The sequence below is a fragment of the Leptinotarsa decemlineata genome, unplaced genomic scaffold, assembly GCF_025532065.1.
Source record: "Leptinotarsa decemlineata unplaced genomic scaffold, Ldec_3_MD MMD2_tig00000157_RagTag_RagTag, whole genome shotgun sequence".
NCBI classification, from domain to species: domain Eukaryota; kingdom Metazoa; phylum Arthropoda; class Insecta; order Coleoptera; family Chrysomelidae; genus Leptinotarsa; species Leptinotarsa decemlineata.
The window spans coordinates 919,737-945,281 of NW_027412543.1; the positions used below are offsets into that span (position 1 = coordinate 919,737).

The 25,545-nt window shown below is 32.9% G+C and overlaps 1 protein-coding gene and 1 long non-coding RNA gene across 3 annotated transcripts in view; one reads left to right on the plus strand and one right to left on the minus strand.

Annotated features, from left to right (window-relative positions):
• The window catches only part of LOC111514230 (uncharacterized), a 36,804-nt gene extending 19,623 nt beyond the window's left edge, over window positions 1-17,181 (plus strand). The window contains exon 5 of the mRNA XM_023170471.2: window positions 17,037-17,181. Coding sequence (XP_023026239.2) covers window positions 17,037-17,154 — 118 coding nt within the window. The 3' untranslated portion in view covers window positions 17,155-17,181. The remainder of the gene's footprint in view (window positions 1-17,036) is intronic.
• On the minus strand, window positions 475-3,304 carry LOC141481313 (uncharacterized). 2 transcript variants are annotated; one of them, XR_012464884.1, is made up of 2 exons: window positions 1,276-3,304; window positions 475-812 (listed from the first exon to the last, which is right to left on the minus strand). It is a non-coding gene; the product is annotated as an uncharacterized lncRNA (long non-coding RNA). The 2 variants fall into 2 exon arrangements; XR_012464885.1 differs by having other exon boundaries at window positions 872-3,304.
• Window positions 17,182-25,545: the final 8,364 nt, after the last annotated feature.

A 25,545-nucleotide genomic window follows, 5' to 3' on the forward strand; every position in this document is an offset into this window, starting at 1 on the left:
TTCGGGCAACCCTTTTCGGGCAACCCCGAGGCACCCTCATCAGGCGACCCCTTTTCGTAAAAGCAGGCGTACGCCAATGTGTTCGTTTCGTAAAAGCAGGCGTACGCCAATGTGTTCGATGAGTCGCCAGTTGACCTTGAGACAACTTTGTATCAGTTAATTAGGATATCGTTGCATTGGAATACTTGTTTGCCTGATAATAAACCAGATTAGCTGACCTTAAGGTCATATGTATAAGTAAACATGAATACTTTGTTGCACTTAATTAGGATATTTTCGTTGCATTTTGTTGAAATATTTGTTATTTTACTGATAGAAAACCAGATTAACTGGCATTAAGGTCAGATGTATAATTAAACTTGAATACTTTGTTGCATTTCGTTGGAATATTTGGTGTTTCACTGATAATAAACCAGATTAGTTGACCTTAAGGGTCATATGTATGATTGAACATGAATATTGTGAAAAAGGAAATACGTAATTTATTAACGTTTATTAATTAGTAGGTATTCACAATGTATGAGTTATTTTCAAAAATTCATCTTTTTTAGATGACAATAAGTATACATAACAAATTTCTGGTAAAGCTAAATATTTTTTGAGATTAATATTTGCATATTCATAAAAATCTTCAACAGTTGTCCACCAGAAACCTCTGTAAGTTATGGATGGTTTATGGAATTGTTCAATGCTATGATGTCCGCACATTAATCGGCTTTTGAATGGAACAATGGGATGAAAGTTTTCGTGTGATCCAATAACGTATCCGCACCTATACTTTTTTCCTTTGTCCTTACATGTTACTGTAGAATCTGAAAAAATGAAAGAATAATTACAAAAATGTTTGAGGAATATTGTTGGTTTATCTTACATAACGGTATTGATTTTTCAGAGTAGAAAGCTGGATATTCATTCAAAATAATCGTATCTGGATGTACTTCCATTAATAAAAAGCTACCATTTTCCAACTTGTATGGTGTATTGATATAAATAACTTTTGAAGTTAGGATGTTGCAAATTTGTGAAAGTAGAAGAATAATGTACAACAAATACATATTTTTATCGCTGTGTGTGTTTCTTTGAAAGCAACTCGATTACTACTAGACGTAACAGTTGTATTAGGGATGTTTTATACCATATACGTCACGTGAAATCTGTTCAACTATACATTCTAAACATAATATATTCGGATAATTTGTTTCTCCTCCACATTTAGTACACTTATATTTCACTGGTACAGGCATAATGATGTGAATGATGCTATTGGTTACTTACGAATGACTCCACGATTGTCTGCATAACGTTTATCAATTCTCAGATGCTTCGGCGATTATAATTCAAAAACGGTTTTCTTTTTGCAATTTTTACAATACTGTCTTGTACTTCTTTTTGATGCTTCCTTATTGTCTTTTGGAGTATTACACAGTTTGCAAAATAATACGTTTTTTATGGATTCTTTCGTTTTAAGGTTTATATTTTCTTCTGTTTTCTCTTTACAGAGTTGTAGTAGAGTTTTTTCCATATCTTCACATGCTTTCAATAAAGTGTCCTCGAATAAATCGCTAAAATCCATCTTTTGATTTTCACTGAAACAGAAAGTGTGTTGGAGGTCGAAAAATTAAATTCCTCATGTGTGGTTGTTGAATGAATAATGAACAGTTTTGAAGCGGTTATGATGGTTATGCTGTCAGTTGTTGTCTCCTCAACTGACTTCTTGAATCCCTCTCATTCCTTATTCTTTGTCTATAGGACCCAGAATCCCGACGTTGATGACAGGGTGGACAAAAGTTATAGGCTGATGAAAAACTTTCATAAACTCTCAAACATCTCCTGTCATTACACCGATACTTTGAAGGACCATTGACTTGAGGGATTTCGTTTCCATTAGTGCTACTAATAATATTTTCCTGGATTGCTTTGTTCATATTGCTCTGTAAAATCACAAATCAATCGGAAAAAGAACTCAAGATAGAAACGTTTTTTCCATTGTGTTAAAATATAAGTTGTGAGTTAATTAATTGTACAAATGAATATTACAAGTGTGGATTAAATTTTGAAACCCCAAGGCAATGTATCACTTGATAAATAATTTACAATTCGTTTGTCATCGAAAGGAGTTAATGCAACTTTTCTTTGATTTATTGTATATACCTCATGTTTTTTACTACGAATCAGATTTTCCGTTACTTCAAAATGTTCATTTCTGAATAGACAATCGTAGTAATTTTGAAAATTTATTGTTTTGAGAGAGGCTCTGGTGACACCTTTATCTTTTTTAATTATCAAATTTTCCCCGTCATTCTCTCCATGTTCTACTTTTATCGCATACATTTTCGACTTCAAACCAATGAACTCTTTCATAATTTTTCCATTGTTTTCGTCTTTCATCAAACCTAAAACTTTTTTATTTACCAATGGAATTCCGAATTGGTTATCTACAGCATAGTCTGATGTATCAAATTTATATATGTCCTCTTTGATATGTGCATAAATGTCATCGGTGAAAAAGTGGTAAATCAATGAATCAGTATCTGTATACAACAATTTCGCATTTTCATTGAATTTAGGTTTGATATAATTATAATGAAAGTCATATAAAATAGTTTTTGAAATTTCCAAAACACTGAAACCCACATAAATGGGTTTATTCAGTTTTATATTGACTCTTTTCATCTCAATGATTACCATATCATCATCAAAAATGGTCAAACTATGAAAATTCGGTTTAGATATGTAACTTTTTGCTCCGTATCTACCCTCCCACTTAGTACATAATTTAATATCTTTATATTTACGACAGTTTTCTATTGTTTTCCCAAAGACACTATTGTTCATTAGCTTATAAAAATTTTTCTCAAATTCATTTTTACTGTTTTGTCTTAACATCGTATTCAAATCAATATAAGTTTTTAACCATGGTATTTGTTTAAATTTCAAAATTTTATGAACTCTGCTGATTTTGAGACCTAAACTGACTGCCTGTTTCAAATTTCTATAATGGATAACATAATTTTTCTTATCGAAAAGTGTTGTTAACAATTTTGGATTTTTTGATGATGATATGGGTGGAATCATTTTTTGAGGACATAATGGAAGATCTTTATGAACATTTTGAAGTTCTACAGGATAATCTAAGTCAACTTCTAATATGTAACCATATTCAGAATCATTAGGTGTATTAAATATATCTTCAGAATAGAAATCAGTATTATTTTTCCATTCAAAATCACCTACAGGTAAATATTCTGATAATGCTGTACCATACAAGTTATTAACATCGTAGTACATGAGATATGATGAGGGTTGATCATGTAAATATTATTAGCTTTACCATATCTATTGCTACATTGAGATATTCCTCCTCTTATACCCCTTTCAATAAACATTAGCTTATCTACATCATCTAATAATTCCAAAGTAACCTTTGAAATTTTTAAACAACTTGCATAAGCTAGACCTGGTGCAGTGTAATATTTCAAACATTCCAAATCGTATGTTTTCATACATACTTTTCGAAAGTTTTCGAAAACGTCAGCCAAAAGTAATACATCTGTTTTCAAATATAACTCCATATATTGTTGTAAATTTTGAATTTCAAAAGTATCCCATACTTTAACAGCGTGTGAATACTCATCTTCTGTTACACCACACTTTCTCAATTTATTGAAAAAGCATTCGATCGGTGGTAATTTGTCAATGTTCATTTTATCCCAACTATCAAAATAATCATATGGAAATATACCTTTCTTAGATAAAAGTTTGAATTCCTCTTGATTTTTACAGAAACTTTTTGTGATTAACTTTTCTGAATGATTTAAATATGAACTCAATTTATCTAGACTACTTGCCATGAAACGAAAAGAGTCTAGGAATCGGTATGTTATACTTGTATTGTCAATTTGTTTACTAAATGATATATATTTTTCTTTATTTACTGGTAACAATCTGACAGCACCAGAAATCTCTTTCGCTAAAGCTCTAATAATGAAATGGCTATCGTAACCAGATAAATTATGAAAAACAACAGGTATCATATTATCATTCTGATAGTTAATGTTGCAAGGGGTGGAATGGGCTGCACCCCGAAATTTTCCAGATATATGACAGTGGTCCTTAACCTTGATCTGATCCTCTGTAAATGGTTTTAGACAAATATGACAGTTAGTGGCTGAATCGAAATCGTGTTTTTGTTGAGGTGATAGCGGAATCATTGGAACCACATTGGAAAATACTGAATTTAATTCGAAAGCTAGCTGTTGTAAACGTTTGACGAACCAGCTGATACAATCTTTACCAGTATATAATTCGAATTTTGATTTTGAATTGTCGAAAGTACACAATAAGTAAAATGCTACACTACATGGAATATGTTTTTGAAATTTTCGAATTTTCTTACTAGGTTTCACATCTTCATATTTTTCCAAAATGCTTTCAATGTCTGAATAAATCACAAACAGTACGGGTTCTTTATTTTTGAAGTCTGTGAAAGATAAAAATTTTTCTTTTTCAGATGGTAGAGTTATTTTGGTTTTATTCATTTTTCCACAGGTAAATATATGGGTGTTCAATACTTCCTGTGAATAGAAATGGTTGAGACATTTGGTACAATAAAACTTTTTGTGATTTATGTCACCACTTTGTCCACACAACAACCGCGACATGTCTTTTATTAGAGCAAAATGATAAATAGTTTTGAAATTATTCACATTTTCATCTAAGTCCATCAATTCCTCTTCATCACATGAATCAACATCATCGAAATCATGTTCGGTTTGAAGTATTAATAAATTAATTGTTGTTAAAAATTCAAGATTACTCAAACGGATAGGAACGATTTCCTTTTTTTCAATACCGAAAACGTTTATTGACATATTATTCATTTTCTCAAATTTTGTTATATCTTTAATTTTAAGTGGAAATTCAATCCCTTCATATTTCAATATATTAGAAAAATGTGGATATGATGATTTTTTACAGACATTAGTTGCACATGGATGAAGAGCTGCCACAATAGACCAAAGAAAACAGTACGGATCATTATTTTGAATGTTAAGGACAGCCTTTTTATTTTGAATGAATTTAGGTACTTCAATATATGTGGAAATACCTACATTTATCGGTGTATAGTTATTAAGGTTCACCTTCAATTGTAAAATTTCATAAAGGCTCCAACCGCTGTCTTTTTCTTGAAATTCTTCAAGTTTTGTCAAAATATTATGTTTGATATGCTCATCGTAAAATAATTTCAAATCTGTATTCGAATCGAGAATTCTGTTTTTCGTTTGAAAATGTTTGATGTCAGTTTCACCGGTTTGAGGCTTCATGAAATTCGCTAAAAATATAACGTTAACTTTCAATAAAGTTTTTTTCAATTCTTTCCTAACTTTACATATAAAAGATCTGTATGCTTTATCGAAGAACTCCGTAGGATCCTTAATTTTCAAATTAATGATTGCACCAGTCCTTACACGACTATTGAAACATGATTCTAAATCTTGCCAAATTAAATTTCTTTTTTTGTTTTTATCAACATTTTTATGAAAGTTGAATTTTTGTTTATAATATTTCAATAAAGCCAAATTCGATTCTAATTTGGAAAAATATTTTTTGTTCGAACATTCGTTGAATTTGATATATTTTTTCAAAAGTAAGATATTTTTGTTCAAAAATTTAATCCACTTGCAATACTCAGCTTTACTTTTAATCAACTTACCAACTTTTTGAATTTTCAACACAATATTATCGCTAACTTTTTGTATTTCTGCACAGGTATTCATTGTTGTTTAGTAGCGTGAAAATGATAAAGTGAATAACGAACGATAATCAACACAGTTTTAATCTATTCTCACTTACCTTGCGAATGATGTCAAATTGCAATCAGTTCAATTTACAAACCTACTTTATAAGATTTATGCAGCACTTATTTGCTAATGAGTTGTTATTTCAAATGCGCGCTATTTCCATAAATTAGAGGTCATTTTTAATTATGTGAATCATGAACTTTAAACGTCTGTTTATCGCAATGAATTAATGGAAAATCACGTAATTGATACATGATAATGCACTCGCAAATCATGAACTTTACATGTTTGTTATGGTAAAACGGTATTGATATTTCTTAATAGAAAAATTATATCACGTACTTGATACATGATAATTCACTCGTTTATCATTGCATAAACAACATAATTACGATGTTATTCATTTTTATCAGCACAATTTCACAGTATAAATTGACGGATCTGTGTCTTTGGAAAATCATTCTAGTTACGAGTGAATCGAGATACAACAACGAAAATGTCGACTATTCCAACAACTTTAATTATCAATATTACAAATACAAAAATGTTGCCCGTTAATATGGCAATGGTGGTGCTTAAACAATTATTTAGGTAAGTCATTTTCAACTGATATTATTACTTGTGTTTGAACAATTTTTCATATTGTTATAGATATGGTGTGAAGCAGATTGTAAAAAAATCTGAGGACTGTATTTTAGTATATTTAAAATACAGTCCGAAGATGGTTACTTTAACCAAGAAATTTGGTAATTTGCCAGTGAAAGTAACCCGGGCAATGGCTGAAAATGAAAAGGAATTGGGGTTTCTGGAAACAGCAGTGAAACGGTTCAATTTCAATATACAAGATGATGATGACGTGGACGCTATTCCATCACCTCCACCACCAAAAAAGTTGAAGGATTCATCATCATCATCAAAAGAAATTCTACCGCCTCCAACACGATCACTATCTCCTGTCATAATTGAAGATTTTGAAGGAGAAAACTCTCAACACCCTACTTATTTCCAAGAATCCCAAGATTTTTTGTAAAATTTATTTATTATAATAAAATAAACAAAATTGAGAAAAATATTTTTTTATTTCTGCAATGTAGTAAAAATCACATGTATAATGAGAATGTGTGAAAAGTAAATATTTCATTATAAGAACAAGAATTCAGAATTTATTTCTACAGTGAGAATACCAATATTTCAATAAAAAAACATTTTCTAGTGCACAATTCAAACTGTTATTTAAATGATTCATACAATGGTGTGACTTGAGAAAACTTTTCAAATTTTCTATTGCAGGACATCCTTCTTCATACAAATCGGAAATTTCATTTTGAATGAGTTGACTTAACCATTTTTTCTTTTCACAACCTTTCACACTTATAACAGCATCAAAACCAACACAATTCTTGATGAACTCCGAAATTTGTTCGTAGTTGATGGTTGCTACTGTTGTTGTTGTTGAACTTTGCTCATGCTGCCATGACAATCCATGTAGATTATTTGTACACCAGTTCATATGTTTTTTCACATGAGGCATATATTGATTGATGCCTATTGGTAAATTAATCATTCGATGGTACCATACTCCATTTTCAACATTCAAAATTGCAATTTCTTTACATAAAAAATTTCCTTTACCATATTGAAAACCTTGCACATCGATGATAAACATGATACCACACTCAATGACACCGTAAAAATAAAGTAATATACTGATTCATAGAGTATTTATAATACGAATGCTGATTACGCAATATTTCTCTTATCTATCCAACTATTATGTTTGTCATCGAATCCTAACCATTTAACGAAAACTTTTCCATTCTTTCTTTTAAGTACTTTTTCTACGAGATATATATCAGGATGTTTTACTTTTTGTAATTGCTCTTTGTAAAAACCTCCTGAAATATCTTGCTTTTTATCATCTCTCAGTAAATAGGTTACAGGATTTGTCAATTGTACTTTTGCTATCGTGAAAATTTCTGTTGACCAGTTTGGAAAATATTTTTTATCGAAAATTCCTCGTAATTTAGATATGCGTACATGATCTCCTACTTTGAATTTATTATTGAAGTCAATTTGTTTGATATGATTGTAGGCTGTGTGAAGTAATTTATTTTCATCTTTTTTACTCACTTCAGCAGGTTTCATTTTAATGGTTCTATGAGTGGAATTGTTATATTTTTCCAAAATATGCTTCAATACATTAAGCCACTTATAGTTACCCTGAAAATTGAATTCTTTATACATCCAAGACTTCATTGTTCTATTGAATCTCTCAATTATTGATGCTTTCTTTTCACTGAACGTACTATAATGATTAACTTTATATTTTTCCATCAATTTCTTAAATTCTGAGTTGAAAAATTCTTTACCTGAATCAGTTTGTAAATTTTGTGGTGATTGTTTACGTAAAACTTCTTCCATAGCTTTGGACACAGCATTAGCTGTCTTATTTTTTAAAGGTAGTGCCCAAGCAAACTTTGAAAAACAGTTTATCACAGTTAGAATATATTTATATCCTTTATTCACTTTAGAATATGGTATCATCTCAACTAAATCAGCTTGAAAAAGATCATCGAAACCCTTAATGATTACTCTTCGTCTTTTGAAATTGATTCGGGCTTGTTTATGAAGTTCTTCAATAATATCCCTTTTAACATCAGTTTGAAAGTTCATGGTATGACGGTCAGAAGAAAACTCAAGAAAATTGATGAAATTTTATTAATACATACACTATCTGTCATACATATTTCATAAAACAATGGTACTCATTTTCTAATTCCTGGATCCTTTGGATTTTTGTTTCGAATTTGATTTGGTGGTTGTGCTCTCCTCTTCTCAAGAATTCTGGAAGCTTTGATAATCAAACGGTTTGCTTCGGAAGACACTTTATGCTCTTCCATATCAGGACAAAGTTCTCTAATCAAATTTTTGGTATACTGTTCAATGTCAATTTGATCATATTGTTGTGTATTCATGTTTGAGATGAAACGTTATAAGTACCTATAAATCCAATGAATATATTTATACTTTTCTGTTATCAAATAAGATTAAAATTCTCCAAGCTCTTCTCGCGAAATCTTTGGTCAAAAATTTTTTGTCTATGTGAATGTTCTAAAATTGGATCTATAAAAGCTGAACTGCTCCGAATACGTCGCTGAAAGCGTGTTCGATCAATGGCAAAAAATTCCCAATAAGTTTTTCTTGCATTTCTATAGGCGAAACTCCAAGCAAATATGTAATGAACTTCATTTTTCTTTTCATTGAAAGTTATTCTATTATTACTACTCATCATAAAACTCACTCTAGAATTGTTTCACAGAATTCGTTAGTGGATTGTATCTGAGTAAACGATCGTGTAAAATCAAACAAAATGCTGACGTATTTGCAGGAATATTTTCACTGGCTTCGAAGTCGAGTCTTATATCTTGCACTCCTACCTTTAAACTATCATTTTGTCTACTGCAATCAATAACAAATAGAGGTGCGATATCGTGAAACTTAGTCAATGTAAGACAGGGCTCTCCAGAAGTTTTATAATAGTAGGATTCTTGAAATTGAGCGAAGAGCTCGTAAAGTAATGCAAACTGGTTTTTCTTGAAGTTCAAATTCATATTATCGTAAGGGTATACATCTGAGTTGAGGTGAAGTTTGATGTTGGTAATATTACAATGATCGAAATGACTAATATTTTTCTTGATCTGATTTTTCCTCTGAGTCTGAAAAGCTACAATGATGAATCGAGGTTTTTCCAATTGATTAGATGCTTTCACATTCCAAGAATGAGTCATTGTTTGTTGTAAAAGTGGATATTCGTGTAGTTCCCAGCTCCTGAATGCAATTTCTAAGTCACGTCCTTTTTCAATGTACTTGAGTAATCGCAATTTTTCTGTATCGGAAACTTGAACATGAGGAATTCTCCACAGAATTTTAGTTAAATTAACTTTGGGTTTTTCATTATCCTTTGTTGATATTACAGAATTTACGTCACTACTTGTTCTAATGAGTACCAATTCTTGGCGAATGTTTACGATTATTTTCTTGAAATCTTCACAGAAACCCAAAAGGTGTTTCAGGGGTATGTAGACGTTGAAGTATCCATTCGAATCGGATACTTTTGGATATTCCAAATGATTCCAACAGGCATTATTATATCTATCACATTCACTACTTGTATAGGAGATGTATCCTTTAATAGATGATGTTATACCTGGATTCCTCACCCTGTCCACTACTGTGCCTCCTATCTCATATCTTATCTCATCGAACAGAAATGCCATACCATTATTCACAAAATTTAATGTTATACTAGGTTTATTTTCAGCATCGGTTAATCGTCCTTCGATATAAAGGTAACTTTGGGATGGTAATGTATAAATATCTTGAGTTTGAATAGGAATTCTAATTTCATCAGAATTATTGAATGTCGTATTTGCATAAGGTGGATGACTATGCATCTCGTAATTAGTTATAGAATCATCCATCAATACATGTTCACCAATATTCAATATATTAAAGCTCATTTTTGCGTTTTTTTCCTCCTTTTTCCACTATCTAGTATTTTTGTTTTTCTGCTACTTCTGCTGCTGCTGCTGCTTCTGCCACCGCAAGAACACTTGAAAAATAATAAAATTTGTCTGAATCTTGAACTGATGTTGACTTTGAGGTTACACCAAAACTCGTAAAAAGTAGCCGTTTTGACACTTTGTCACTTAAAGTACTCGAAAACCAAGTGAAAGAAGAAACTGTCGATTTTCTGATGTTAACCGTTTAACAGCACTTCCTATAGTGACACATTTTCCAGGATCTTTATCAATTATACTATGTGCTGTTGTTGTTGATGTTGTTGGAAAAGTTGTAATATTATATAAGAATACCATCAGAGCTGCTCTTTGAGATGAAGTCTTACTGTTATCGTTTCCTGTTGGAAATTGACTAAATTACCCTCTTGATCATTTATTTTAAGGAAAACCTCATCGATATGTCTGGTGTTGATTGGTAAATAGATAACATTTGCAACTTTTTCAATAATTCGAAATCCACTTGGTACGGTGGGGTAGAACATATGTAACAAATGTACGGCACTGTCATTATTGAATGAATTCGTTATTAAATTGCATTCAACACAAATCGAATTCACTTTGGAGATATTGATTGGAAAAACCGATATATGTTTTCTATTCGGTTGTAATTTCTTTTTCTCGAATCCCAATAGAGGTGCCAATGAGTTAGGTTTTTCAAAATGAATTGGTTTATTGGACATGATTTCATATCTCAAAGTATTTCGGTTTGCATACAATTTCAGATCGATACTACTCTCAGAATTTTCCTCTTCTTTAGTTATGATATTTGAAGTTTTCGCCTTGAGTTCTTGTTTCGTACTTTCTTTCGATTTCACTTCATTCAATTGCCTCATAATTTCACTCTCTATATCAGATATTTCATATGAACCAGGAGGAATCTTGATTTTTGTAGACCCAATATAAAAAATATTATTAGTCTCATCCACATTCGGTATTGTATTGAATGTTACAAAGTCAATCAATCCTAAAACATAATTTTTTGTATCGTCCAGTATGATAGGAGGATTAATTTTAGACGAGAGAATCGAATCTCGGCCTGATAAGGTGAACGTATATGAACACATGTTAAAGGTTATCTGTAGAATGAAGAGAAAACATTGATTGCATACATGTTTATTGAGAAAGAAATTTCAAACATAGTTGTCCGCAATTAACAGAATTATATGATTGATATACAGTATGATTATAATTAATGAGACAAGGTCCATCTGAATTGAAGTATATTAAAGCTTCCAGAGGTGGCCTCAGATTACCATAACTATCAAAATAAATTATATGAGAACCATTTTTGCGGTAGGCAGTCCAATGAGTCCCAGGTCCAGATTGTTTATCGAGATTTATTATTCCTCTTTCTTTTTTTCGGATTTTTTTCGGTAAATTATCTCTCATATAGACAGATCTGAAGAATGGAATTTTTAAATCCTTTGCATACTTTATCAAGTCGATATTGGATAACGGACGATTATGAGGAATTTTTTTCATGTTTCACCTCTCCCTCTCAAACGGTGGTACGATTCAAAAACAACCCCAAACCAGTTTTGTAAGGTCTTAAATAAAATCCTTTCCCCAATGCAATATATTCCATAGTTTTATTATGACGTTGAGCTTCTTCTAACTGATTTTTTGCAGATTTAGCATCAGTTACAGCTTTGGCAATTCCAGCTGCTCCCCCTGTTAGGGCACCGAGTGCACTCAACCCAACAAAAATTGGAATCAAAGGAAGTATTCCACCTGTTTTGGGTATTTTCACAACACGTGTTGGTCTAATATTCAATTTTTTTGCAGATTTCAAAGCTACCGTCACAGCTTCTCCTAAAGTCTTTGGTTTTTTACTGATGATTTGTTTTTTTATTTTTCGTGTCGCTGTCATGAAACACATCCCCTTTTTATTCCTACATTTCTTCACAATTTTTTTCTTCCTAGAGATATTTTTCCTCTTATTTTTAGATTGTTTTCTTTTACATTTTTTGACAACCATCTCGTTATGAATTACTCGATACACTGACAGATTCACCCTATTACAGTAAATATTTATATGGATATTTTCATTTTCTTATTATCAACATTTTCAAACTCTTCCTCCAAATTTCGTTTTTTAGGATTCTGCTGCTGCTGCTGCTGAGACATTTGTTCATTTATTCCTTCAATTGAACCATTTTTCTGAATATCTGACTCGATTTGTTGCTCTAAATTTTTTCTTTTCGCAGATAATTTGGGTTTATTTTCTCTTGAGTTGATTATTCTCATTTTTTTATCTGGGATAACAGGTATATCGTTGAGGAATTTTCTTTTAGTAGCACGCTTCAAGTCTTCTATTATATCAATATCCATAGGTTCATTTTCTTCTTTGTTATCGATAATAAGTCGTTTTCGTCTCGGTGGCGGCGGCAGCGGCGGCGGCAGACGTTTAGTCTTAGATTTTTTCTTATCAACTCGAATAATTTTATTTCCATTGATACTGTTGAGAAGTTTTAAACACTCTTCAATATTCTTCGTTACATCTGTTAGTCGTTTATTCATTCCACTCAATAATTGAATACATTTTCTCTTGATATTAGCAGTTAAAGGTGTACGATTACGACGTTGTAAGCCCATACCTAATTTGACTTTTGCCTTCATGGTACCTGCGACTGCTAGGGCAGCCATTTTTTCTCCTAATGAACTATATTTCGCTTTGAATCGCGTCATAGCCTTCTCAGCTAGAATTCTATCAGCTTCATGTCTACGATTCAAATCTTTGGTTTGTGAATAACTTATATCATGATTTTTACATGCTTCATCTAAACCATTTATACCTTTTTCACCACGAGCCAGACGTTTTTGTAATTTTGTACCTGGTCCGCAATATTTATATCCGGGTATATGCAATTCAACCGGTAAATTATTGATAGCGCTATTCACCAACCCATCACCGTAACGTTGCATATTAGATCTTTTCGCGTATAAGTTTGAAAGTTGACTGATTAAAATTCAGTTACCTCAAGTATTTTATTGGAAATAGATATGCAAGGTATTAAAGTAATTCCGCAAAAAATTGCTCTACCAATCGAGAATAATATATTTGAAACAGAGGAAACTTTCAAAAAGCATGGTATGCTATTCCCCTCTACAATAAGGTGTATAATTGTTGGACCTTCAAACTGCGGTAAAACAAATTTAATGGTGAATATGTTGGAGCATGAAAATGGATTGAAATTTGAAAATATATATGTGTATTCTAAATCACTTAATCAACCTAAATATAGGTACTTGGAGCACCTGCTTAAACCAATAAAAGGAATCGGATATTACGCATTCAGTGCCAGTGAAAATATAATGCATCCGTCTGAAGCTAATCCCAATTCGATTTTTATTTTTGATGATGTTGCTTGTGATAATCAGGAAGTTATAAGAGAATACTTCAGTATGGCGAGACATGCTGCTGTCGATCCATTTTATTTGAATCAAAGTTATGCAAAAATACCCAAACACTTAATTCGAGACAATGCCAATTGTTTAATCGCTTTCAAACAAGATGATCTAAACTTGCGACACATCTATACCGATCATGTAGGAACTGACATGACCTTTGATACCTTCAAGGTGATTTGTTCTTTATGTTGGAGAGAACCTTATGGATTTATTACTATTTTTAAAGATTGTTGTCTCAATAGGGGTCGTTACCGCAAGGACTCGATCACTTCATACACATTCAAGAATAAAAATGGAAACAAACCACATTATCAGATTAATACCAGTTCAGACCTGTTGTAAACCAGTTCAAACCTGATAAAACCTGTTCATAACCGGTTCAAACCGGATCAAAACCAGTTCAACAGACCTGATAGAAGCAGATCAAGTGTCGGTTCATTCTATTCAAATACCTGATCTATTCAAAACCTGATAGAGACCAGTTTGACAATGAAAAGTGAAGACATAGAACTGAAAAAAAGGCTCATTAATAAACGGAAAATTGTTAAAAATAAATTGGAATTTTTGAAACATGGTGAATTACTACATGAAAGTATGTTCAATCCAATTACAAAACACCTGAAAAATATAGAGAATAAATTACAAGACAAAATTCCTAAATTAGGTGAACAACAAGAAACATCATCTGAAACATATAAAACGTCTCCAATACAGCAATACTTATTGCAAACTCCAAAAAATGAAAAGATGTTTCCCAAGATTCCTCGTCGATTATCAATGAAACTACTATCAAATTCAGAACCAAAAATAGAAAATGTTTCACATTCTGATGATGATGATGAACCAAGTGAAATCAAGCAATCTATTGTAGAAAATATTCAGTCTGAAGATGAAGAAGAAGAAAGTCATTCATCTGGAGTTAATCGTCTGAAAGATATTACACAAACTTCATATATTGATTATTTAAATCAATATGATCCTCTTCCAAGAAAGTATATCAATGAGATGCACCATGATGTAGACAAAAAAGAATTCGATCACAAATATGGTGTACGACTTGATGAAAATACTGAAAAACTATCAATCGGAGATTCAAGACTGCACATTGATGGTCCAGATGTAATCGTTAAAAATAGAAGATATAAGGGTACACCCGGTCTATATGAATTACTTTTCAAAAAATATCCTGAAAATTTCACCGAACAAGATCAACAAAATTATAAACAAATTGTTTTGAAAACGAATGCTCACCGGCGGCATTATCAACCAAATAAACAAATTGACGGTAGTAAATTGCAAAAATATAAAAATATAATAGCTCCAATAACTGGTATATCGGGAGAAGGTATGTTTATGGAAGCAAATAACAATAAAATAGATTATATTAGATGGGATGATCCAAACGAACTCTGCGACAGATTACGTTTACTACTATCCTCAAGGCAGGCAGGTCATTCAGGTCATCAAAATGAAATAAATTCCATTATTGAAGAACTGCGAGAAGCTAACATAATTGCATGAGAATTCAACAGAATTCATTAGAGAGAATGGAAGTCGAAGCACGTATGCATTTGATACACGAAAGAAATTTCGAAACTTTTGAAAGTAGAATCGAAACTTTTCATAATTGGACACATGAATTTCCAAAAGATAAACTTGCTGATGCTGGTTTCATTTATACTGGTAAAGGTGATATTGTTGCGTGTCCAAAATGTCACATTGAAGGATTTGAATGGAAAATGGGAGACGATCCGCTGATGGATCACTTCAGATGGCAACCAGATTGTATATTTTTTGATGGAAATACATTGCTCTCTGGAAAAGAAACTCAAGAAAAACCACCCAAAGACAACGTTCCCACAAATTCAAGTAATATTTGTAAGATATGTTTAGAAAAAGAAATGAATATATTATTTGTACCATGTAAACATATAGCATGCTGCATTGATTGTTCTATCAGATGTGATAATTGTCCAGTTTGTAGATCATATATTGAATCATTTATAAAAATTTTTATTACATAAAAATAAAACATAAAAAACGTAGCAATGTTATTTTTATTATTACACTCTACTTGTTATTATAAATCGAATGAAACCTTGTATTCATGAGGAATTACGTATTTTCCAATTCATTTACAAAAATATCCATATTTAATCATACATATGACCTTAAGGTCAGCTAATCTGGTTTATTATCAGGCAAACAAGTATTCCAATGCAACGATATCCTAATTAACTGATACAAAGTTGTCTCAAGGTCAACTGGCGACTCATCGAACACATTGGCGTACGCCTGCTTTTACGAAACGAACACATTGGCGTACGCCTGCTTTTACGAAAAGGGGTCGCCTGATGAGGGTGCCTCGGGGTTGCCCGAAAAGGGTTGCCCGAAGAGGGTCGAAGAGGGTTGAAGAGGGTTGCCCGAAGACCATCCACTGAGCCAAAACGGCTCTACGACACGGCTAACCTACACCTGTCGAGGCCTCTTCTTACAACACCCTCTGGTCATTGACCATCACAACCCTCTGGTCATTGACGATCTACACAAGGGTTGCTCAAGAACTCTTTGGCACACCATTGTTCTTCGACAACAAGGCCTTTTTGACATGCTTCTTCACCCCACACAACCGCACCCCTTACGCTCTCGATGGACAGCTCGATGGCATGGTTACCATTGTATCTAGAACCACGTTAGCTATACTACTATAAAGAATTTGTCGATTGATGCAAGAGTAAATTACCCCTATAATACAAATATAGGAAAATGGTATTGGAAAAAGTTGTTTAGTTTTGAATCTTCCAAAAATTGTCAACTTTTGTTTATACTGCTATACGTTTCGACGTGGTTGTTTTCTACACTCACTCAAATCGACGGCCGTGCTGGTCGGTGATTCAAGCCCCAAGCTGAACGATTGATTTTCACTCGCTATCGTTCAACCCGTGTTAGGAATCACACGTTAAAAGGTGAGACGGTGAGACTTCGTTAATCCTCAGCTCGCACAAGTTTCGACTTCTGAGGGTTGTCGTTCGTAGGGGTGCGACAGCTATTTAATGCAAAAACCGATTTTAAAATAGTTTTTCAAACTAATATAATCACAAATGTTCATTAGCCCCAATACAGAATTATTGTTATTCTTACAAAAACTCTCTGACTTGAGAAAATAACCGCATTCTCAAAAAACTAAGAAGTTGAAATTGCTCACAAGTCAATAATATTTCTATATCTATGAATATGTTTTCAGGGAGTTTGTACCAATCCACAAATGTTTGACAGATCCCATCAAGAGCATTTGTGATTCGAAACTTTCACAATTGGCAGATGACTATTTAGAATTGGCCAAAAATCTTTGTAAAGTTTGAAGAAATAAATAAACAATGTCTGCTTTACCGTTTATTTTTATGCTTAGGTACCTATCACCTGGATGATAATGAGAATAATTGAAATAACTTTATTCTTTTATGTCGATCGCAAACAATGATATAGGCAATACAAAAATACATACACGAATTGATTTTATACACTAATGTAGAAAATATAAAATCATCAAGAATGATAAATAGAAATGAAAATTTATAATTGAAGCGCATATAAAATGAAATTGATGAAATATACGAATATATTGTATACATTATGCTTTTATAAGAGTTTCATATTGTTTATATTTGGTGACATTCAAATTACTCTTTGACAGAGTAACACGTTTCAAAACAATATTCTTTGAACTCGGGTTTGAAAACATTGACATTTCGAATGTTTTCAATATCTGTAGGAAGGCAATTGCGGAGCTTTGTAAAGATGTTATCTCAAAGATTTTTTCACTTTGATATAATAAGACATTATTGATTCACAAAGAGAGTAAGAGACGAATGTCTTGAATGTCCCTCAAAGCATAAAACAGTCTGAAAAACTTCCCCAGACGTTTTGTTACATAATTAGTATGGGCATCTCATCTTACCTGTTTATCTACAATGACCCCCCAAGTAGTTTATTTCTTGTGTTCTATTAAAGGGCAAGAGCATAATATTTCTGTTTCACACTCAACTTCATGTATAACTTTATTAGGCTGCTCGCTTTTTAGTATTGAAAATGTTATAAATTCAGTCTTATGGATGTTCAGTCTCAACAAGTTGCAGTTCAGCCATACTTGGATATTCTGCAATATCTCTTCAGAATCTGTGTACACATTGTCCCTAGAATTCTCAATTACAACTATAGCTGTGTCATCGGCAACTAATGCTATTTATGTAAATCAGGAACAGAACTGGAGCTATCACCGTCCCTTAAAAAATCTCAATTTTCACTTTTCTGCCACTTCTCTGGCATGATTTGGTTTGACTTTTTGCATCCTACAAGTCCAGTAGTCTTGAATCAGAAAAAAAAGCATTAGTCCTCTTATACTATAGTGATGCAATTTCTCCAAGAGCTTGTCGTGTGATACTGTGTCAAAAGCCTTGTCAAGATCAAGAAAGAGTGTTGAACACTTCACTGATATCTCCAAGGTTTTCACAGCTTCCTCAACAGAGTCAAGAACTACACTTTGGCTATTGGAGTTCTTTTTGAAGCCAAACTTGATATTTTTTTAAGAAAACCGTTAATCTTTTCTTGAGTGTTTTCTCAAAAATGTTTGCAAAATTATTCATTACCGTCTATAGTTGTCAACAATATTTTCTTTACCTACCTTGTATATAGGTGTACACGAATGATTTTTTTCACAGTTAAGGAAGTTCACAGTGCTTGAAAGTAAGGTCAATTAAATAAAGTAAAATTAAGTAAATATAATTATATGAACCAGTGGTATTATTAGATGCCTGTGCATATTTTTTATGAGAATCGTGGATATAATATTAGGACCTGGGATACAGTTATTTTTAAGTTTTGATATAACTTGGATACTGGTTTGAGGAACAAAGAGCATTTCACAGATGTATCCTTCAAAAAATAACAATCAGGTAAGGTTTCAACTTTCATATTTTTTTCTGACATTTCAACAACTATGTGAACAATATAATCATTGAAATAATTTAATTCATCATTCACATTCATTACAATTCCTTGCAGGGTTTTCATTGTTATATTTTCAATCGAAAACATAGTTTTATCGCTGTTCGTTATTTCATTGATGAGTTGTCATGTTTTTTTACAATTATCTTCAGTTGAATTGAATTTTTCCTGTGAAATTTATTTTTTGTTTGATTGATAATTTTGTTCACGTTATTTCTGTGCGTTTTATATTCATTTTTTCAACTCCTCAGAGTAACTGCGAATTAACTTTTTTTCAAGTGGATGTGATGAGTTCAGTAGTTATCCAAGGTTTTATTTTGTGGTTTTTGTTTTTACGAGTATTATGTTCATATGTGGATGATTCTCAGTGAAATTTATTTATGAAATTATCATAAGCTATTTGTGTATCCACGCAATTAAGGACATCCTCCCATTTTCTCATTCTAGGCAAGTTGAACCCTAGACATCTCGATGTCTTGATTTGATTCGGATGATCCCTTGGTTTTGCACCCTCTGCACTAGGTACAAACAAACTTATACTAGGACCAGGTAGATGAACATCGTCTAAAAACTTGTAATATGTGCTACGTCTTCGAAGGATACAATCCGTTCGTTTTCTATTATTACTATTTTTATTGAATGAAGTTCGTACAGGTTCAGGTCATCAAGTTGAATCCCTATTGCTTTGGGTGGCTCTGCCTTCCCTTCGTCCAAGTCTGGTAAGATGATTGGTTCACTATTGGTAACTTGGTGATCGTTGGTTAAGATTTGGTTGCGAAAAGATAACTTCCAGGTAGTAGGTTTTCGATTTCGTTCTGGTTCTGGCACTTGAGTTTGGTAGTTTGTTGAGCCGGTAAGAGGACAACCCATTCGTTTGAGTTGTCTAGTTGTCTGATGGCTGGTTTCGACAAATGTATGATTGTCTCCTTATAAGTGGAGGTGTCCTGGACATTGAGTAACTGGATTTCGCATGGATTTTCTTCTGTCAGATATCTGATGTTAGTGGACGGGCAGATATAGGTTCGATGGGAGATCTCCAAACAAGGATCGCTCAAGAATGCATACAATTTTTCGTTTTTTGACAAATATTTGTTTTGACGTTCAACAGCCTTGAACTGACCCTTAGTTTATATCGGGATATAAAATAGGTGATAGTAATCGAAATTTGAGGAATGGGTAATTGGAATATGCAAGATATAGGTTATTCTGAAATCTGAAATATAGCTTTTAAGGCTTATGATTTTTTCATAAAGTAAAGTATTCTCGAAACTTATTTCCATTGGTAGTTGGTCTTTCTCAACAATTTTATTCAATTTTTGCAGTTCCTTGCACAAATATGTTGTTTTTATTGTACTAGGATGTTCAGTCTGGAAAATTGTATTGAGTTTGCAACATCTTGCAAAAATGTATTGATTATCTGATTCACGATGTCTTTGATGAACATAGAGTTTTCCTTCCTTAATTTGCAACAATTTTTGCTATTTGACTTATTTTTGATTCCAAAAGCCTTTCGTTATGTTTCACTTGCTGAAATGTACTATTAACTGATCAATTATTGAGATTGAGAGTGAGTTTTGCTTCTTAATGTTCGTTACTAAATTATTTTGATTATTTTGTAATTCGTTGATCAGACGGTCATATTTTTCGCCATCGCTGGAATATGAATTTCCTGTGATTGACTTGAAAATGGATCCAACGCCATTTATAAGACCGCGTTTTGTTCTGAGTGGATGTGGTAGAATATTGTTGGGCCTATCAGTCACCCCTTTTTCCGAAAATTCTAATATTTTCAAATAGTTAGATGTGTCCCATCAGTAGTCTTTGTGACCGCCTACAAGTGTTCTTATATTTTTAAGTGGAATTGTTCATTTACCTCCATGATTATTAGATTTGAATCACAATAATGAATAAGTTAATATGTGTGCGTTTCGACTTTGGCTGTTCCAAGTTTGGGAGGAATAAGTTCTCGATTGTTCTTGTATATATGTTCAGATATATTTTCCTGGAGTCCGAAAGTTTCAGATAATCTGAAAAATTAATCAATTTTTAATGAAAGATAGATATTTTTTGAGGGGACGTTTCAAATTGTCCATGTGAATTTTTTGTTGGTTTTCTGTAGAAACTGTTTTCATTGTATGATCGACTGTTCTGATTTGAGTTGGTTTTTGAAATTAATTTGCATCCTTTTGCCTAATATGTTATTTCACGTAAACTTTTTGTTTCGTTTTGAATACAACGGGATCATCGCGCCTTTCATTTTCACGTTCTATTATTTTTTCCTTTACCTTTATTAGATCCGAGTTTATTTTGGAATAGAGAAGTTTTAATCGTTCCTCGTGATCATTGATGTAATCATTTAGTAATTTTCTATCTATTTCAATATTGAAAGAATCATTGGTGGAAATGTGACCACTTATGATGTCAATTGACTTGAGTTTTGTGACCGAATGTATAGAGTGCTTGTATGCCAAAATCGCGTACAACATTTTCATTTTTGGAGGGGTTTTCAAAAATCCTCTAGTGTTGAGTAGACGAATGTGTGCTGGAATAGTAGAATGAAACCGTTCTATCATTCCATTGGATTGCGGATGGTGTGGTGATATGAAATGAACTTTGACTTTGTGTAAAGCCAGGAGTTCCGAAATAAGAAAGTTATTGAATTCAGTACCGATATCAACGATGATTCGTTTGGGGATACCATGATGAGAAAAAAATTGAATGAGATTGTCGGCTATTTCCGTACCTGTCAAGGAGTTGACTAGGTATGCCTGTTCGTACTTTGAAAAACTGTCTATGATTGTGAAAAATTTTGTGCTTTCGCTAGTGGATGTATACATATATTATGTACGATTTCGAAAGGTTTGGTTGCTGTAAGGGTGATGTTGAGCTTCATTTTGATGGCGTTTCGCTCATATTTGCTTTGTTGGCGAGTAAAACATTGATTAATATATGTTTGAATGATTTCTTTTATGTTCGATCAGTAATATTTTTCCTTAATTCTTATGTCAACACCGCGGTGGTTTGAGTTATCTTCATGGTGGTTTTTGATGAGTTTTCGAATGTCTTTTTTGTAACGTCCAGAAACTTTTTGGTACACCTTTTGAATTTTGTAGAGGGCCATTTGAAATATTTTTGAAATTTTACCGGAAATGATTCATAAAGTTCGGGGTTTTCAAAATAGACATGGTACTGCACTCCTGAAGAGGCATATTTTGCGATATTTGTACATGAATTCTCATCTTTTTTCCTAATACAATGGTAGTTTTGGGTTTGGCCGGAAAATGGAGAACTGAGCTTATAATCAACTGATTGAGCCCTAGGTTCACGGCACATGGTGCTATTGGAATTGTCACAAAAGGATTGTTCAGCATTTGACTGGAATGGAAGGTAATTCATTGCCATCTGGCATTCTGGGTTCTGGTAGAGGTTCATCTCCTGTACGATCGGTATAAAGTTGAACTTGTAAAAAAAGATCATCATTTTCTGTATGACTTGTCGGAGGTAACTCGTTGTCTTCCGTATTATTTCATGCATTCCGTTGTGGGGAATCATGATGGGAGTATATTCAGTGTCCTGATTGGGTTCTCCAATAATCAAAATATCGGAAGAGGGTTGATAATCCGGGGTTTCAGGGGAACGACTTACTGGGTTTCCTTGACCACTGATAGTGACACATTGATTTTTTAGGCGTTGTGATTCGTCTAGTATATCATCCAAATCCTCCCAAAAGGTTTTGGTGTCCTTAGTGTGGATTTTGACACGGAATAAAGCATCGGCGTTGGTGTTCAACTTGCCTTTTTTGTAGATTATGGTATAATTGTATTCATCTAGTTTGATCCGCCATCTCAGCAATTTTCAGTTGGGGTGAACTGAAGGGGTTTATCAAGAAGAAGATCTGTGATGTTAGGTGAAAGGTATTTGTCATCTATTGTTTTCTCATTGAGCTTGCGATAGCCAACAACAACCCTCCATTTCTGCTTCCCAAAAGCATCAACCTTTTTGGGTACCACTGAAATTGGCGATGACCAAGGAGAATTGATTGGCGGCCTAATAATTTTCTGATCGAGCATTTTTTTGATGCGATTTTCGACTTCTTGCTTGTAGATAATTGGGTACCGGTATGATTTTGTATACACCAGTATTTCATCAGATGTTCTAATTTGGTGCTTTACACCATATGTCAGAGAATTCTTGCACAGCGAAAGTGTCTTAGATCTTTTCTCGTCATTCAAATGGTCACATCGAATTTTTGAAAAATCAAAATTTTGCTTAGGAGAATCATCAAAATTATGAAAATCGATTTTTTAAATTTCGTTCTCATCAAATTTTTCAACAGCGATTGGTTTTTGGAAAATTCAAGGTTACTGGTTTGGTGGCGTTGTTCAAAATTGTAGTGAGAGCTCTACCTTTATTTGCAATAAATAATAAGACACTTACAATTCACAATTATGAAAACGTTGGTGAGGTATTATTATTTCACCATTCTGAATTGATGTTTTGACCTGTATCACTTGCTCAGATCTTGGAGCAATCGTGACTAAATTGAGATCGCTTTTTGTTTTTTGAAACTTAAGTTTTATTTTCCCATAAGGAGTGATAAGATTGCTGTTACCGGTTAGCTTGTAAAAGTTTTAAATTGTCAAGACCAATTAATCCTTCGAAAATGTCATGAAATTTGAAAAGGAAAATTTTAAATGTTTTTGTTGTGGCAAATTGAATAATTTTGAAGCGGGCATAGATGCCCCAGATTTATGAGCTGATTTTTGAAAAACTGTGGAGACAATGAACGGGTCATATTTAATCAGATTTGGAAAGAGTTTTTGAGCAATTTCTAGATCGATAAAAGATTTTGTGAAGCCTGAATCAATGAGAAATTTTGCGTCGTATTCCGGAAATGTTATATATGATAATTCACTTGAACTGGAATTATTGAAAGAAATGATTTGCGCAACTAGGTTTTATTGTTTGTAGTTGACATTTCCAGAAAATTCACCTTGGAATCGTCAAAGTTACCTTCATGATTTTCATTTTTGCAATATAGAAATTCGTCAAAATGTTCGTTATGATCTACTTATAACTCTTGTTCGCTATAATTTGGTTCATTTTGAGTGTCACGAATTACCATATTGAATAATTCCTCTGATATAAAATTTCTTTGGGGTTGATTTTGAAACTCGTGACCTGATCGATAATTAAGGGCGTTTCTTGTCGAAACACTCATTGGTATTGATTTATTCGTTTGATATGTATCTATGGTGGATACATGGGTGTAGGTTTTGTGAAGTTCTGATTTTGATTGGGCCCGAGAACATTTCTGTTTTGAAATGGTTGTCTAAAAACTTGCGCGTTGGTGAAGAATTGTTGGGGTTGGCTTGGTGCTCGTGGCTGAAGTGGTATTGGTTGTGAAGGAAATTGATTTTGCTGCCTGAAAAAGTTATTTGATGTACTATAATTATCGATAGAAGAAGAATTTGGCTGTCTGATCTGAATTGGTGTTGTAGAAGGCTGAAAGTTTGGCCAAAATGTATTCTTATTTGAGAAATTTTGGAAATAATGTACATTGTCTTCCTATAAAACAAACTACAATGCTTCACTAAGAGATTTGGCTTGCATACTACGTACTGTAATACGCAAGGGTTCCTTGAGCCCAGAAAAAAAGGTTTCCAATGCCAAATTGCTATATAAATCTCTTTTACACTTTTCAGATTCTGCTGTGATTTCGTGAACGTCGATATAATTGCGCAATAGGTTCAATATATTTAAATACCTATCATAGAACTGTTGAGGCTTTCCATTAGGGGATTGCTTAAGCATAACCATGTCTGTTCAGGCAAGTTTCATTCCTTTGATTGGCAAAGTTTCTGATTAATGTATCTTTGAGTTCTTTCCAATTTGAAACGTTCTGTATATTAGTTACTATTTTAGCATCGCCTGATAATTTTGAAACGAGACAGTTCAGTAAAAACATTTTGGAAGCTTGTCTGCTCAGCCACATTATAAAAAGTAGTAATTATTGAATCACAAACTGCTAGATATCTATTTGAATCATTAGGATCGCCATCGAATTCAGGCACTAACCTAAGGTATTCTGAGTTGAATTGATTAGCCATTATTTGCATTACTAGAAGAACTAGGCAAAGAAACTGAAGAGTCAGCTGAAGGGTTTTCGTTATTCAAATTTAACTTTTCCAGAATTTGAGATAAGGTATCAATAGACATTTAAAACAAACGACTTACATTAAAATTGTAAGAATTTTGAGCATCCTTCATAAGATAGACTACTGGTTCCTCGATTATTGATTTCCACAAAGACTTGCGACACTGGTCGCCGAATATATTTTTCGGATGTCAAAGTCCTTTTTCGAAAATTAAATTTTATTAAAAAAAATAGGTGTTAACAATTTGAGAGCAAAATTGAGACTGAATCATAAATGTATTCTTCCCATGAAGATAAGATTGCTTGCACATCAGTTCTCCAAAATCGCGAGATTCTGCTTCAGCATGGTCAGCGGTTCACATGGGAACGGGCGATATAATTCAGGATTCCTACTCAATATATTTAATGAAATCAGTGAGGATGACAGTGTTCCATATAAGTGGAATTTCACTTCTTTTATCAATTATATTGTGTAGGAATCCTGTGAATGATATTTTGTCACCTCACAAACCACAAGAGGAGACTAAATCATCTGTCGGTAATAAATAAGACAGATGGGTATCCGCGGCTAAGCTAAACAGTGGAGACGGGA